At 34.6% G+C, this 17,695-nt stretch overlaps 1 protein-coding gene across 1 annotated transcript; it reads right to left on the reverse strand.

Moving 5' to 3' along the window:
* Nucleotides 1-6,880: 6,880 nt before the first annotated feature.
* LOC132052301 (small nuclear ribonucleoprotein SmD1b) lies at nt 6,881-12,559 on the reverse strand. The gene is made up of 4 exons (XM_059443793.1): nt 12,415-12,559; nt 12,259-12,335; nt 7,232-7,423; nt 6,881-7,105 (listed from the first exon to the last, which is right to left on the reverse strand). Exons 1-4 carry the CDS (start codon nt 12,426-12,428, stop codon nt 7,044-7,046), a joined length of 345 nt encoding a protein of 114 aa, XP_059299776.1. The 5' UTR covers nt 12,429-12,559; the 3' UTR covers nt 6,881-7,043.
* Between the last annotated feature and the right edge of the window lie 5,136 nt (nt 12,560-17,695).

The following is a 17,695-nucleotide window of genomic DNA, read 5'->3' on the forward strand; positions in this document are numbered from 1 at the left end:
TAAGAGTGAGTTAGTGAAAATATTTTTACTTCTAAATAGTGAGCAAATTTTTAAAGATCTGGCCCAAGCCAAAAACACCACTTAATGACCAGAGGCAGTATTATTTCAGTATAATCCTCTGCTGAGAATTATTCTCGATCTACGGACTACGATGACCTTAGCGATGAGTAGCTGCCATATTGATCTTGTGTCTTCTCTTTAGTTGATGAAAGATCAAACTCTTATTTTTATTTTTTCCAGAAATAAAAACTTTGTGATAATAATCAAATTGAAAGGTTTATCTTTTGAGAAATAAATATGGTTTGTTGAAAAAAGTTAATCTCAAATCGAAATATTAAATTTGATCAAATAATAACAATATATTGTGAAATTGCAATATCTTATCATGCCCAAATCTTTGTCTATAATTGTCCAAAATTATAAAAACTTTTACTTTTCATACAAGGGGCCTACGAGGATCACCAGATTAGTTTCTTTTCTTTTCTTTTCTTCTTCTTTTTCTTTTTCTTTTTGTAAATGCAATCCAATGTAGTGTTGCATGATTAGTTTTGTTCTAACGACACTCCCAACGTCTCAAAATGTTTGTCGCTTTTTTGGTTTACACGCCTCATAAGAAACAATGATTAAAAGGATTTTTTACTATTTTAACCTGATTTATGTCTAGCTATCACCTTTCTACATTAAATGATCAAATCAATTTATGTGTTAATGAACAAATTTTATTATACTCATAATACAATGGTAGAAGTTTTTAACTATAGTAATTGCATTTTGTAGAACGTGATGAAGTGTTTAAGAAACAATATTTTCTTGTTGTTGGTACTTGCACAAGAGTAATAACTCCCCGTAATCAAGGAGCTTGTAGTCTTCAAGAAAAATTCTACCAAGGGTAAAATAGGGAAAAGATGTTCAATTTTGCCTTGAACTCTGAAAATAACAAATAATTTGAGACAATTATTTTTAGTAACCACAACAAATATTTTGAGACGGAGGGAGTACTAAACTTTGTTTTTTCCCTTCTTACATATGGTAATGTGGAATTGAAGAAGATTAAACAAGTGATGGGACTAGTTATCTAGATGACTTGATAAGTTGGTCTAAACTCCATGGGGACAAGCCCCGAAACTATTAATCGAGACATTAGAAGGAAGCATTTGGACAATTTATTGAATTTCAATGTGACTATGACTTTGCATCTTCATCCATTAATGTTGATCTTGATGTTGTATCTAATTCACACTTTTTTTTTTCCGATAAATTGATTTACCTTCTATTTTTTCTCCTGATTATACACATTTTAGAATCAAATCAATTGCGTTAGGTGTAGAAGAAAAATAGTTTCCGTTGAAAATATGTTACATTTTTAAGAAAATCATTTTGTAGTGTTTTGGTTGGATATGAAGGTTGGTGGCATATTATAATCATACATTACGTGGGATAATGTATCAGATTAGTGTTTTGACGATATCCTTTATCATTAATATATAGTTGTAACTTTTTACTGAAATGAAGAAGTCATACTCCCTCCATCCATTTTTACTTGTCCTGTATTGATTTGAAACACCTCTTAAGGAGCCACAAATAAAATAATAATTTTACTATATCACTCCTAATTATTACTATGTCACCTAATGGTTTAAATCAATAAAACATATTTTAAAAGTTATGCAACCACTAATAATTTCTTAAAGTTTTCAACTCAATAATTAATAACAGGAGTAAAATAGATATAAAATGTAAATTATATCTTGATTTTCCAAACTGAAAAGGTAAAAATGAAGATCTATTTTCAGTAAACAGGACAAGCAAAGATGGATGGAGGGAATAGAAAATATTATTGGGGAGGACGTTTTCTATGATTAAAACCTCATTTAATTGTATTTAATGAAAGTTGAATTTGAATGGTTTAGGTCTCAATCATTAAATAGATTATTTTATTCTCTCCGTCCCAAAATAAGTGTTGCTTTGGCTCATTCACGCCCATCAAAAAAAAAATATTTTATTTAGATGTTTCTTGAGAATTGAGAACTATTAAGAAGAATTAGTTTTTTAATATAACGATACATTTGGAAACAATTACTCTTTTTTGTCATAAATTCCTAAAGCGATAATTATTTTGGGACAATTATTTTTGCTAAAGAGACATTTATTTGAGACAAAGGGAGTAAGATTTAACCAGTTAAGTAATTTGAATAAATCTGAATGTGTGATTCGGATCTAGAATACACCCTTTGTTCACTTTTACTTGTCATTATTAATCACTTATTTCTCAAATCATTTTTCAAGACTTAACTAAACATAAATTAATATGAGTATTTTGATAAAATATAAGGATTTTGGTAAAATACTCACCAGTTATTATTTCTTAAAAAATTTACAAAGTCCAAACTGAACAGGTAAAAGTAAACGAATGGAGTTTGTCTTAAAAATTATTAAGAGACTATTTAGAATTCAAATATTACTACAAAGATGCCCTTTCACCTCCATCAGCCATCACTATCCGCCAGCACACCACTAGTACTAACCATCGCCACCATCCCCGCTTAACCACCTCCACCACCACCCCTATCACGAAATAATAATGATTGCAGTTACTAACACGTCAATCATCTCCACCACTACCAACATTGTCAACCACCATCATACTCATCGCGTACTGTTACCGTCATCAACCACCACTATTAGCCACCACTTTGTACCCTAATAATTTATGGATATAATATTTAGATTATTTTAATTAGATTTTATACCTATTGATTTTCTTAAAGAGATCATTTAAGTATGTTTAGCAAACAAACAATCTTAATCGCAGTACTTAGATCTAAATATACCATCTTAGTTCTTAAAACAAAAATGGATCGTTATAACTAAAAACTCACTTCATCTGTTCATTTTTTTATTTTCAGTACACAAAATAAGTAGCTCAAATAGTTCATTTTCTAGAATTATAGGCTAATAATAATCTGAATATATTGCACGAGCAATGTGAGAAACGACGGATGATACAAATACTGAATTTCAAGGAAGAAGAAGCTAACTATGACTAAGGTAAAGCTATATTAAGAGAGAGTTAAAAGATAATTGTTCATTGATAGCATCCGAAAATGGCAAACTCTATACATATAGAGAAAATAAGACCTAGAGATCAAAGTAAAATAAAAGAAAATCAGGGGGAATAAAATACACTACTTATTGAACTCAATTGTAAAACTAGTAAGTGATAGGATAACCAACTCAACTTCTATGTACAGTTCCGGAAACATAAAGTACTACTTTCCACAGCCACTCTATTTCTCAACGGATCAGAAGAGTTATAACAAAAGCTAGATGATCAATCAATGTATAAACTATTGTCTGTACGTACTGATGCGTCTAAGCTACATAACGTAACAATAATTAATTAAAAGAAGTCACAACTGAGTTTAGGTGACCGAATTTACAATGTACATGAACAAAAATCACAAGTAAACTGTATAATTTTGCTTCGGCTCCATATTATAATTTGACACGCAACTGTAACTAAATTTGGATTCAACTACTAGTACTATACACGAATTGACGAATATTGCAGATTAATTAATGTTACATCAAATTATCAGCGGAAAAGGCTCAAATATACCATCGAACTATCGGAAATGGCTCATTTATGCCACTCGTCAATAGTTTGGCTCATTTATGCCATCGAACTATAGCAAATGGTTCATTTATGCCATCAAACTATAGGAAATGACTCATTTATGCCACTTATCAATAGTTTGACCCATTTATGCCATCACTCGTTACAAAAATGACTCATCCATGCCATTTTTCTTTAACCCGATTTTATAATACAAGATATGACACGTGGGCTACAATTAGAGGTCTACGTCGTTTAATTAAACCAACCCAATTTTAAATATCATATTAAGAAAAAACCCGACCCATACACCTTGCCCACCCACAACCATAATCTAGTTGGAGGCCACGTGTCATATATGGTATTGTAAAACATTCTTTAATGAAATATGGCATGGATGAGTCATTTTGGTAATGAACGATGGCATAAATGAGTCAAACTATTGATGAGCGAGATAAATGAGTCATTTCTATAGTTCAATGGCATAAATGAGCCATTTCCTATAGTTTGATAAAGATAAATGAGCCAAACTATTGACGAGTGGCATGAATGAACCATTTCCGATAGTTCGATGGCATATTTGAGCCTTTTCCGAATTATCAATTACTCCAATTGTCTCAATTTATTTATACAAGGTTGTTCGGAATACGAGGTCAAAGCAGTTAATCTTTAACTCAATTTCAAACATAGATTCCTCGAGAATTTTTATACATAATAAAATTTACATATTTGAAAACTACATAATAATTAGTAATCGAATTGGAGAAAATCGTAATCAAATTGAGTTGTTCGACTCCCAAAATAGTAAAACTCTAGTATAAATTGAGACGGAGGGAGTATTCCGTTTCAATTTTCGAGAAACCATTTCTTGGACATGAAGCTTAAGAACATAGAGAATACTTTTAAACTTGTGGTGTTAAATGAGTCACATAAATTTTGTGGCTATAAATTGTTGCATAAAGATAAATTATTTTCAAATATAGAAAGATATCATTCTTTTTTGCACGGGCTAATAAGAAAATATGGAGCATTTATTATAAAAATTTATTGAAATAATAGACAACTGTATTACTAAAATTTACTATGACATGGGATTGAACAACTTTGAAACTAGTACTACTACTCTTTAGAATATATCTAATTCAACAAAATTTCTCTATCAAAATTGAAATTCAGCAGCTTTCATGGGAAGGGTTAATCTCGAAGGGATTCTTATCATCTTTATCATCAGGGTCAGATTTGTTGAAGGTGGCACGAACTTTTTCGAGCAATGGCTTGAATGCAAACTCTATGGCTAGCCAACCAAAAGCTAGGACACCTACTACTACTGCTGTTGATTTCAATGAACTTGTTTTTGCCATTATAAAGAAGGGATGTGATTGATTGATTTTTTGGGGGGTTTAGAGATTTGAGTTGTTATTGTGGGAATTACTTATAGTGTGAGTGTTGGGAAATTGGTAGCTTGGGCATTAAGACTACTAGGAGCGTGGCTTATGCCCTAAGAAAAGATGAGAAATAGGGGAATCTAATTGGGTTCGATTCATTAGGGCCCCAAAATCTAATTTGCAATGTTATTTTCTTCTATTTGAATTATTTTATAAGAAAAAGGGATAAATTTAATTTGTTTTCATAAAAGGTAATTTTTATAAAAATAAATAATGATATGGCATTAATTTATCTAGGTGGATCTGATGTGTCGTCAATGTCAATGCAAATGAGCAATAAACAGAGTTAGATGTGTATGAACTATACGTGCAGTGATGCTCAATACATGTTTAGTTCTGAATTTTTAGCTTAGTAGCAGTTCAAGATCCCCTTCCTTTTTTCTCTTCCTTTTTATCATCTAGCTGATGCTTTTTAGAAATATTTTGTAATTGCAATTTGCAAATTGGTTTTTCACGGTGAGATGTAAGATTTGAGACTTTGTGAAAATGGTGGTGGGCATAAAGACGTAGTAGTAGAGGGGGAGGTGTGGTGGAAGAAGAGAGGGAAGGGAGGGATAAAATTGGGTTAGTTAGTGAGGTGGCATGCCACATAGTATTAACTTTATTAAAATATTAATGTCATGTGAGATTGACCTTCACTTTGGTCAATTTTAACGGTGGAGGGGTATATTTGTGCCCAAAGTATAACGTTAAGGGTATATTTAAACCCAAAGTATAACGAGGGGTATATTTTGACCCTTTTCCGAATAAATTTTCGTGAAGTACAAGGATTGAAATGATAAAATCGAAACAAGTATAAGGGTTTCCCTGTCATTCCGCCTTTAAGTTATACAGGATCCAATTCATTCACTTTCAACTCACTGTAACCACCAATTATCGAGAGGGTGGGGGAAGTGTCAAACTTCAAAGTGTTATTCAACCTTTAATTTGTACACGTTTATACACAAACTAAGTCTACTAATATCTGGCTTAATATATAATGTACACAATAAAACTGCAATTTGCACGCATCTGAATTGTTGACCCCCTGATATAGACATGTCCTTGTTTAACAGCTCGTCTAATTTCATAGTCCTACTTTTAACTCTAGCACTCTAAAATCCGAGGAAAGCTTTACTTGGACGATGTGTGATTGTGAAGAAACGATTTTAATTAGCTTAACGGTAGGAGAAGCATTAGTAACAAATTCAAGTCCGTTAAGCTTCTTTCATCTTTAATTTCGTTCCTTAATCACGTATCTTTGCCAGAAGTTCTAACTCCTTGTATCTGATATTGCAATATTTCAAATTTGCTAATTTTTTTGTATTTTCTATGGACAGAACAATGCGTGGAGACCGCTGTATTTACGTGGAATTTGGAACGCATATTGTTAAACTTGCTTAAGAAAACATCACGTGCAAGATACATCTATGTTAACCATAGTTCGATCATATGCACTCTTCACTGAAGACCGTGGGGATGAATAGTCTGGCATCATGTTAACTGGCCATTGACAGCAGAATCTTAAATCAAAGAATCCTAATGGTCTTATTAACTGGCAACACCATGGAGTATAGACAAAACCATTCTTGACCTTTTCCCATTCATCCAGGAGCTGCACTCGACATTAAAACCCCTCTACCATTCTTCTCAAGGATTATCCTGATCACAGCACTAAATTAAAAATGTTAAATGAGTTCAACTTAGCAGCCAAATAGTTTTGGGGTTGGGGGCGGGGAATGGATGTGTGCCTTGTATGGCTCCGTGACTCGACCAGCCGGATCAGAACAGACAGAACTCGATGCAGTAGGAAGGAGCTATAAGCAACTAACCCCCACAGTTCCGAACAGAATAACAGCTCCAAGGCTCATGTTAAATGATTCAGGACAACTAGTTGCATGAGATCACAATATACTTGCGCTAGAATACTAAGAGTAAATATCTCTATCAATACAAACATGTTTACATAGACAACATCACAAAAATTAGTACTAGAACGCATTTTAGCGGCCTCGACCGCGTCCGCGTCCACGTCCACGTCCACGACCACGCCCCAAGGGTTTTCCTGAGGGAGGATATTGCTAGTTAAAAAGTCATTAAAGGTATGTAATAACAATGTGGGAGAATATGTGATGGAGTTACAAAAGATGATAAGAGGCTTTTAAATGCAGACATAACATTGTAATCATACCAGCAGTTGGCTTCTTAGGCTTCACCCTAGGTGTTTCTTCCACCAGCAGCGTCTCAAGATTCAAGCTGTCAGGGAGGATATAATAGCGGATGTTGTTACCCCTCACGCTCAGGTGATCCAATGTCACTGGATTCTTTCCTTTTAGTGTAATTTTGACGGCTTTCAGGTGTGTGTTCATGCTGACATCCACACCTGTAAAATTCATAAAGTAGCTTCAGCACCTCTTCTTCACTCTCAGCCATCATCAAAGCCAAAGAAGATGAACTTTGGGGTGTTCACAGCTTGGTTAAAAACCGATCCAAACCGAAAATCAAAACCAAACCGATTAAGTAAACCGATATTTACTTGGGTTAGGTTTGATTTGGTTTTGAATTTTTAAAAACCGGTAATATTTGGCTTGGTTTTGGTTTGCTAAAAGCAAACAGAAGAAAAAATCGAACCGAACCGACAAAGTTTATACATAATTTTTATAATTATATGTATACAATATATTAATTTTATAAATACTTTGAAATAATTTATATACTTTTTAAGAATTTTTTTATTTATCTCTAATAGGCTAATGAACTTAATACCTAAAGCCAATTTTATAAAAGAAATCCATAAATTCAAACTCATTAATTCAGAGAAACAACTATATGAGATTTACCTAGATTTATTTCTTGTATTTCTTATAAACTTTATTCACTAAATTAAAAACGCAAATCCTAAGACATTTTCTCCATAATGCAAGAAACTATAGCTACCACAATAAAACGATAATAACAGATTATAAGTTGAAAAGGCTAAAAAATTCTATCCTAATTATAGGAAAAAAACATGAAACAGAGAACTACCGTTAATTTCCTTCAAAATCGAAAAACCAACCCAAACTGAACCAAACCGATGGATATGTATTATATTTGGTTTGGTTTGGTTTTAATAATTTTAAAAATCGACTAGATTGGTTTGGTTTTGGTTTTAACCCCAAACCGACCCATGGACACCCCTAGATGTACTATTTATTTATTTGATAAAAACCAAGTGATGTACTTAAAAACAGTTTGTATATGCAAATCGGATCTAGCAATATTCATTAATGGCCATACACGGGAAGAAAGTAATCCACATAGAGTCTAAGAAAGCACAGATGGTCATCTAGTATACGTTAGGAAAGTCAGGCAAACAGTCACTTAGTCTGCAGCAGAGAGTTCTCTGCTGCAGATATAACCCTTGTCCCAAGTGCTGGTAATACAGCATTGTTCAGATTCTCCTCTTCCTCCTCTGTAATATGCACTCTAGTCAAGGTAAATGTTCATTGGGAAAAAAGAAGAGTAACTGTGTAGCCTATTCACATTGTTTCCATAAATTTTTTTTTTTTTTTTTGATGAAATAAGTGAGTATAATTGTTATTTTTTTGATAAGTGAAACATAATTATTAGGCAACAAGAAGAGCAGCGATATTGTTCCTGCAGAAACTATGCACAAAGGAATCTTGATGTTACACAAAAAGGGATGGGAAAAGCTCTTATAGCAGATGAGAAGCCGACTCAAGAAAATGCAACCTTCCAGTTAGGATCTAAAGACGGTCAATGAACCAACACTCAGCCAGAGCTACTATCCTAATTTAGAATAAGTTGTAGAGATCCATATTAACCGAACTCAAAGAATAAGATGACTTGATATTTTCAATTTGAATCAACTAGTATTAATACTATTAGTTAGTCATCCAGATTTATTACAACCCTTGGTTCCTCTTTAGTCCCCTTCATACGGTCTTCATCAAAAAAATCACCTTCATACGGTATGCTGATCCTTCTTTTAAACTAAAAAAAAAAAAAAGTCACATAATTTCCTTAAGGATAAACCTAGATGGTGTCAAAACTATGTGAAATGTGGATTTATCGCCTATTTTCCTCCTGTCATCCTACCAAAAGTTAGATGGAACAGAAAAGTATTCCCACATCCTGATCTACTAAACAATTTCTGTCCCTTTCTCTATGTATATTGTCCAGAAAAGACATAGTGGTATCATCTCCCAAGCTACTTTTCTTTCCTTCCAAACTCAATCTACTCTACAACTTGAAACTGTTTCCACCGATGTTCTTGGAAGACCCTAAAATGAGATGCTATAGACGGGAACTTAAACGAGATATCTCATTTTCCTTGCTCTCTTTGCACATACACGCCAATTCACCATAATTCTCCTCCTATTCCGCAGAAAAGCTGCAAAATTGCAGTCCGTGCTGCACAAGGTCAATAAAGCAACTTGCTCTGGCGCTTTCATGCTTTGGAATATTGCCCCTTTCAGTAAATTTCACATAGTAGGGGTTCATGATGAAACATCATGATTCCCTCTCCAAAGTCTAAACCACCCGAAACTCCTTTCCTTTATGCTAAAGGTAAAAACCCAGTCCGCAAATAGTATTATCAGTTTTGAGCCTACGCCTGCACAACTTCAAAACGCATCACAAAAGGTCTAGAACTTGCTTCTTTAAATACCCTAACAATTCTCCTATGTATTACCGATGTGGGATTTCCTTAAGATGTTACAAACTCTTTCCTTGGAGACTTAGTGCCTTTTTTTAGATTCATCATCTCTTTGCCTAAGGCTACATGTGGAGCAACTCCAATATCATATGTAGGTAGCAGTCCAATCTACTAGTGATATTGTCCGCATTAGCCTAGGCTCGAGCTGCTTTAAAAAAATTTCTAAGGTCTAGGACTTGCTTCCTCAAATACTCAACATCTATACCGTGTTCTGTTGATGTGGAATCTACCTAAGGCTTGTATGTCAATCCTTGGGGTTGCATGTGCCACTTGCAAGGAATCACATAAAGACACACCCCTACCTATCATAAAAGGTCAATTTAAGTTTGGTGAGAAGGCACAATTTGATTTTTTTAAAACCCACGATTAGTAATCTGAGCGTAAATGAATTTGAAGGACTTCCTTCAAGGTCAGGGATTAGAGCTAACTACATTGGATAAAATAGTAATTGCTAATCCAAAATTTAATTCATACTTTACTTTTTATCAAGGTTTGGTCCTTGAAAATGAGATTAGTTCTCTACTTCTAGTCAAAGAAGTGACAATGCGAGTATTTCCTTAGCAAATACACAATGATGGTAAGTATTTTCTTAATATCACAACCTGTGTACAGTGTAAAAGAACTCTCACATCCGCTCACTAAGCCCACAGATTGACAGGCTTCAGCTCGTGGTCAACTTCAGGCCATGATTGGTAAACATCAGATTCCAGAAGGGACTCCCAGTAGATGGAATTACTATATGTGACGTTACTTAGTGCTCATTTGATGTACCTATCCAAACATCAACGTCCAGAAGCCAAGTTCATGAGTGGAGTAGACAGCTGGTTGACTGTAATTTCTAAGATAAAGAACTTAGTTCTTAAGCTTGAAGTTAGGAAAGAGCAAGCTTACTCAGGGTTTGCAAACAACCAGGACTACTGTTGGTCAATGCATAACACCTATGGTTTATATCATCAATGCCACATCCAAGCTCTAAGGTATAGAAGATACTGACTTATCAAAAAAGGTATAAAAGATATTCTGGATTGTCTTGAACATGCTGCTTAAGATTGGATGAATTTGCATAAGTTTAATTTCTTGTCATGGGGAGATTAGAATATTAAGCAACTTGGGCACATCCAGTGCAAAACTGTGAAGATTACAGTACTCTGAATTCTACATGAAAAAAAATAAGGCTTTAGAACCAAAAGAAGCGTGTTACCATAGGCCTTTTTATGTAGCATAGATTTTGAGACGAGTGAATTCACAGATATAGATAAAATAATAATTCAACTCAAACCACGTAATCATCACTACATTCACATATTGTTTAAATTGCTAACCGTTATTTGGAGTGGTGTGCATATATTAATCCAACTAAAATCACTAGAAATTCGAAGAAGCATTACTGTTTGCAGTGGTAAAAAGTATATTTTTAAGAAAAAGAAATATTTTTACTTAAACACCTACTGGACACCTCCGTAAATAAATATACAATTAGCAATTGTAACTGCAAAGCCAATCGTATATGTCAGCTGCTACCTTTGTCAAGTAACTAGCATATGACAATCATCAAATAAAACCCAAGTAGTCATAACAGAAGACAGAAACAACAGAAAAAAACATGAATGTGAGTCCACAAAACAGTCATAGTTTTTCTCAATCACTTACGTTTGACACCCTTCTGCTATGGAACTATTGAGAACGAAGTGCAAACCGTACAATGAATAAAACTTGAAAAAATGACGTCGTTTCAGCTCTTTAGAGGGACGGAGAGAAAAAGAAGATTTACCTGTTGTAGTGCCACAGAAAAAACATGAGTTTGTTTTGATTGTTACTTGAATTTTATTATATTGTATCGTTAAATTCATTGTTATGTAATGACGAAAAGTCCCATTTGTGTAACGATCGATTTGGTGTGATCACGTCAAGTCAATACCTTTTTTTTTTATCAGTTTGTCTGTACTTTTTATATAATAATTTGATTTTTATTCTTTACCCTACCTATATATATAGTAGCTCTACCCCGCACCCCTACTCATCTTGTAGGTTTATCCTACAAATTGCTAATGTGCGACCGTTATGTAACTACAGGAAAGATATAATCAATCAAAACAATAGAGCGCCACACAAACAACCATCCAAACAGAGTGTTAAATTTGACGCATTTCTCCTATGCAGGGGCGGATTTAAGTGGAGTTGAGAGTGTTCACCCGAACACCCTCGGCAAAAAATTACAATGTATATATAGGGTAGATTTACATATATTAACTTTTGAACACCCTGAACATATGCAAAAGGTTAGCTCAAGCGGTCCAGGGTGTTCAAAATTGTCTCTAGCATCCTAGGTTCGATTCCCATCAACAACATTATTTTTTATATTTAGCTTTTATTGTTTTTTCCGAACCCCTCAGTGAAAATACTGGATCCGCCACTGCTCCTATGGAGTTATTGAGAACGAAATGCAAACCGTACAATGACTAAAACTTAAAGGAAAATAGAAGGAAAAAAAAAGATACCTGTTATGGTTCCATGAACAACAGTGCCGTTTTTGAGCTCAATAGAGACAGTCTCATTGTTCAGCTTCATCAAAAATCTGCACAGCCGAAAATAAAAGTTAATACCCGTAACTAAATTTAACGGAAATATAAAAAAATTGAAGAATGAAAATGGACCTAACGAGCTTCATTGTTGAAGAGACAGATGAAGAAGAAAGGCTTAGGGTTTTAGCAAAAGCAGAGAGCGAATTGCTTATTTCCAAATTGTGGGTTTTAAGGGGCACGGGGAGCTGTGGGGGTTAAAAGCTTTTGCCGTAATAACTAGTAACTCTGTTCCCTCCTCGTTTTGATTTGTCATGGGCCGTCATGCGATTGCAGAAATAAAAAAGGCCCAAATAGAGTTTTGTAACTCATTTTTTTGCGCAGATTGTCCTTTAATTTTTGTTCTTCAAATTGGTGGTCTTTAAGTTTTGTCTTTCTCCTAATATTTTGAAATTGTGGGTTCAAATCTAGCTTAGTTAAAAAAGAAAATTGCAAGGCAGATGTTTGGATTCACAAGACAGAATTTTGAAGGCATAGTTTCAAAGGCAAAACGTCTTGCGAATCCAAACTCTACTTTGCGAATTTTGTTAAATTTTTTTACTGAGCGGGGGTTCGAACCCAAAATCAAGGGATTTTAGCGAAGGGCAAAAGTTAAAGACCACCAATTTGAGGAGCAAAAATTAAAGACCACCCCTAGCGAAGGACAATCCTGCAAATTGCCATTTTCTAGTTATATACTTTTAAGGCGTTATAGTGGGAGCTCTTATTAAAAGAGGTACAATATATCGAGATTTGTTCGTTGTATACCTGAACTGGTGCAAGTGTCGGCGCTTCGCGAGGCTTGAATTTACAAAAAAAAAAAAAAAAAAATTGTATCCGAAGAGCCATCAAATAGGTCAATTTTCTCGCACAAATTTAACAAATTTTATATGATTTTTCTATTATACGTGTATTATTCTAACATATATTTTCTTTTCATCAGGGAGTTTAGTTTTAGTGCATTGATAATTTTTCTCTTGTTATATTTATGTAATTTTGGATTGAGATGAACTTAGAAAGAGTTACATGAATTGTGGAAATTCATATAGTCGATCACAATTTGTTTGTATTTGAGGCACAATTAATATTGTTGTTACTTTGTTTTTTTATCAAGTAAATTCGCCGTCGTTGTTGTTTAAAACTAAGATAAGTTTAACACAAAAAACAAAAATAAAGAAGCATGAAAAAGGAAAAAATGAATCCTTAAAATAAAACTGCACGCGTTTCTTCTGTAATTTATGTCTTTAACTTTTTCCTTTACTCCATCTCTCTTACCTTTCAGCCCTTCAGTTTCCAAAAAAAAAAAAAAGTAAAATCTCCCTCTTTCTCTCCAAATCCCAATTGTATATGTAAAAAAACAAAGATAAAGGTATACAAAGGTAACATATCAAAGAGAATAAAGGTATCATTGAGCTATTTTTTTAAAAGTAATGCATCTAATTAAACTTCAGAAAAATATAAAAAAATGAGGGTGGAAAGGATGAATAGGCATTCACCGTATTCACATAATGAGTTATAACGTTTCTTTCAACTCCCTCCATGATAGTTGCCTACAAAAAAGAAACTTTGAGAGACGGGGGGGGGGGGGGTGGAGAAGCTTAATATTGTTATATTGTAGTGCCCCATAGAGCTCCTAGGAAAATATCACTAATAACATAACTTCTTACTACCTGCGACATTCAACAATTTGACATCAATTCAAGTGAAAAGAATTACTACTAAATAGGGTGTTGTTAATTGAAAACAAAACTTAAAAAAAGAAGAAATAGAAAAATAACCATTTCATAATCTAAGAAACGCATAACGATCAATTACAATTAGATTTTGGTAAGCATTACTATTACCAAGAATCATCTTAAATGTTGTATAAACATAAAAGAAATGTATGTTTTCGTGACTTGTCTCTCATAACTATTGTAAAATGTCCTAGATGTCGTTGTTCTTGATCTTACTATCTTATCCGCACCTACTCCGCCACTTCCACCGGAAGGAGCCACGCAGCCACCTCCGCATTCCACCGATTCTCCGGCTTCTAAATGATGGAAATATCACCTACGCCTAATTTTGTATTACTTTCTCAAGAATTTCGTGCCAACAAATACAATGGTTAAGGATAGATTCTTTCATTTTGGGGAGAGAAGAGGCTATTTGCACAAGGACAGACCCACGTTATGCCGAGGGGTGTCATCTGACACTGCTTCATTCGGAAATTTTTATAAATATATATGTATAACATATCTAAAAACTTATATAAAATATATAAGTGACACAATTTTGCCATTACTAGTCTAGCTCAACAATTACGGCATCTTGCTTTATACACTAGAGTCTTAAGCTCGATTCCCTGCTGGATGTTTGTTTGATATATTTAACTTTTTTAATTGCCTCACTCTTTTAAATCTGCTAAACAGTGTGAGACTTGATCATTCTTAACTTTAAAAAGACCAAACTTACAAGTTACCACATACCAACCGAGCCAGGATCAATTTTCATGATAATTTAGTCACTTAAGTTCTAACTTAGAAGACAAATTACCCATTCTCCTTTTCAATTTCTGGGAGGGCGTACTATTTGCTACTATTTTTTTTATAAGTTCTTTTGTTATGTGAGTTGCGTTTTATTAATATGGTTTAAATATTTTTTTATGTGAGTTATGTTTTATTAATATGATTCAAATATTCTTTTAACATGACGTTATAACAAGTTATTCATTTGTTTACTTCTTTAAATGTCGATATCGCTTACAAAAAATCCTGCGTACGCCACTGTATTTGCAGAAGCTGAAACGTAACACCAATTTTTTTATCGGTCCATGTACATGTAAATTCCTTATCTGGAACTCCATGTTCACGTGTAGAAATAATTAGAAGATCACATTTTATAGTATAGTTTCAACCTCTGAGAAGTTTTTTAGCTGTTTTAGTATTTAATGCCCTTTTAGTATCACTTATTCTACTTGGAAAACGTTTAGGTATTTTGTTGATGTCTCGGCAATTACTATGAGGAAGACTTCAAGGAAAATTAAAGAGCAAAATAAATAGAATGAAGGAGAGAAATGTAGAAACCAAAAAAAAAAAAAAAAAGGAGAGAAATTAATACTAATGCTTTGAACACTCATTTTAGTCATATTTTAACGTGCATGAAATAAAGAGTTACATGTACAAGAATGAAGAGGCAGTGAATGAAACATTGTGGCGCGGTTAAAATGGGCAATTAAGATGGATTTAAAAGTTATTTTTCAGTTAAATGACTTCAGATTTTTAATATTTGCACTTTTTAAAATAGCACATAGATTTTGAAAATACGAAAATGGTCAAAAAAATTGAGGAAAAAGATAAATATCAATAGAGGCCATAAAGAGGTGTCACATCATCTTGTTTATGACTAGCTTTATATTATATATAGATTTTACATTGGCTTAATTATCTCTTGAACAAGATATATCATTATTTTCGACCACCAAGACGATCTCAAACTCATAGAAATGTGACACGCGCGTGGCCACGTGGATTTTTTTTTTGTCCCGTGGTAGTAAGGCTGACTTGGCATAGTGTGAGCAAATCGTGCAGGATCGTGAGCCAACTGTTAAGCGTTGTACAATGTACTTACTCCTAAGGGTTCGAGTGCAAATAATATTTGTGTACAAGTACTTCATATTGACAATATAAGGGTTTTCTCTAAAAGTCTTAGTAAGGTTAGAAGGTTCCAAAGACTTTCCTAGCAAATCCATATGGATCCAGGTGCTTTCAAGAAAAACCGCCATATTTCTTTAAAACCATTCCGTAAGTGCTAGCCTATTTGCACGCATTAGCTTCTTGCATGGCAAAATTGGCTCCGAGTACACCCTGAGTGTCATGATGCCATGACAGGTTGTCACACTCTCACCCACCTAATGTTGTGACTACCGCGGGTTAATGCTTCTCCCTGAACGCTTTAATATTGTCCTTAAATTGCCATAAGTTTTTGTATCGCTTTCATATGGCCCTTGCGGTGCTTTCTCTTCTAGTGGACGAGGAACATGACACTAGCAGCTTGTTCTTGTTTTAGCCTAGTCAGCTAATCAATAATAGTCTCAAACTTTCAATCATGCGAGACAATGATGGTAATGTATACGATAAAAACCGGATTAACGCTTAGTCGGTGAGACCGGGGACCGAGAAAAGGAAGAAGACAAGCACGAGCGCTCAGACCGAGGGTATTGCATCAGTAGTGCTTGATCAGAAGAAGTCGGAGGAAAACCGTAAGGTCCGATTTATCCGGGGCAAACTTCTTATCACAGCCAGTTCGGTTTCTCCATGGCCGAGTTGATCGTGGCCGTTAGTCCGGTTTCTCCATGGCCGAGTTGATCGTGGTTGTTGGTCCGGTCAATCAGTTATTCAATTGCCACGTGTGAAGCACAGTTTTTGCTTACATGTCGCATCGTAACAGACGGTGTTGGACCGTACGACCCAACCTTATCCATATTAGGGCTTTCTTTAGTCTAAAAGGGCTTTATGATGTATGAAAGACCCATAGAGAAAAACTATAAATAGGGGCACTTCCCTACTTTTAAGGGTTAGCTTTTCAGATCTAAAACATTGTATTAGAATTTATATTGAAGCTTTCTCTCTCTCTCTCTCTCAATCACTCTCTTTCTAATTTTGGTCCGGTTTGTACCGTTTAACTTCATCCAATCATATTCGATATAGCATATAAATATAGATATATATATATCTAGCTCAAATCCATAATATAAACGAATCTGCATATACATTCCTCATTAATCGAAATAGATTAAAGTATCCACATATCCTATACCTCATTTACAAATTCAACTTATTACCTAATTTCGGTAAATGTTTGGCGCCCACCGTGGGGCTAGGATAATAGTGGTCTTTTGATCTCGGTTTCGATCGCTCACCCATTAAGATTTTTCAATCTTTCGTTCGACTCGTGAAAACGGACCAAAATGGCGAGTAGTGGACAATACGGTCACGTCAACAACAACGAGATTTGGGCCAAAAACGACAACAAGGCTACGGGGATTGCAATAACGGAGCCCGTTGACCCAAATAACGTCGATTCAAGGGAGGGCCTCAACCGCGTAACACCATGAACCAGAGAATGCCGCCTGGCCGCCACCGATCCCTTAAATACTCTCAATTCAATTACTTTGTCCGGGCACAAGGCGGAAAGTGCCAAATACCCGATGATATTAACTTACGTCTTATCTTAAAATTTTTAGAACAAAAGCAATGGTTTTCCCAACAAGGGGTCGCAATAGCCCAAGGGAAAAAAACCGATGGAACGACTGGGAAGACGGCGGTCCCCCGAACCTGCAGGAGGACCGGGGGTTTTTAAAAGAAGGGGCCCGGGGGTGGGGTTTATCCACCGGGTG

Source organism: Lycium ferocissimum, chromosome 1, assembly GCF_029784015.1.
Source record: "Lycium ferocissimum isolate CSIRO_LF1 chromosome 1, AGI_CSIRO_Lferr_CH_V1, whole genome shotgun sequence".
NCBI classification, from domain to species: domain Eukaryota; kingdom Viridiplantae; phylum Streptophyta; class Magnoliopsida; order Solanales; family Solanaceae; genus Lycium; species Lycium ferocissimum.

Excerpts from the sequence above, each read along its gene's own strand:
- LOC132052301 (XM_059443793.1), bottom strand. Across the intron at positions 7,424-12,258 it reads TGTTCATGGAACCATAACAG|GTGTGGATGTCAGCATGAAC; the intron begins GTATCTTTTTTT and ends TGAATTTTACAG. Across the intron at positions 7,106-7,231 it reads GCCTAAGAAGCCAACTGCTG|GAAAACCCTTGGGGCGTGGT; the intron begins GTATGATTACAA and ends ATCCTCCCTCAG.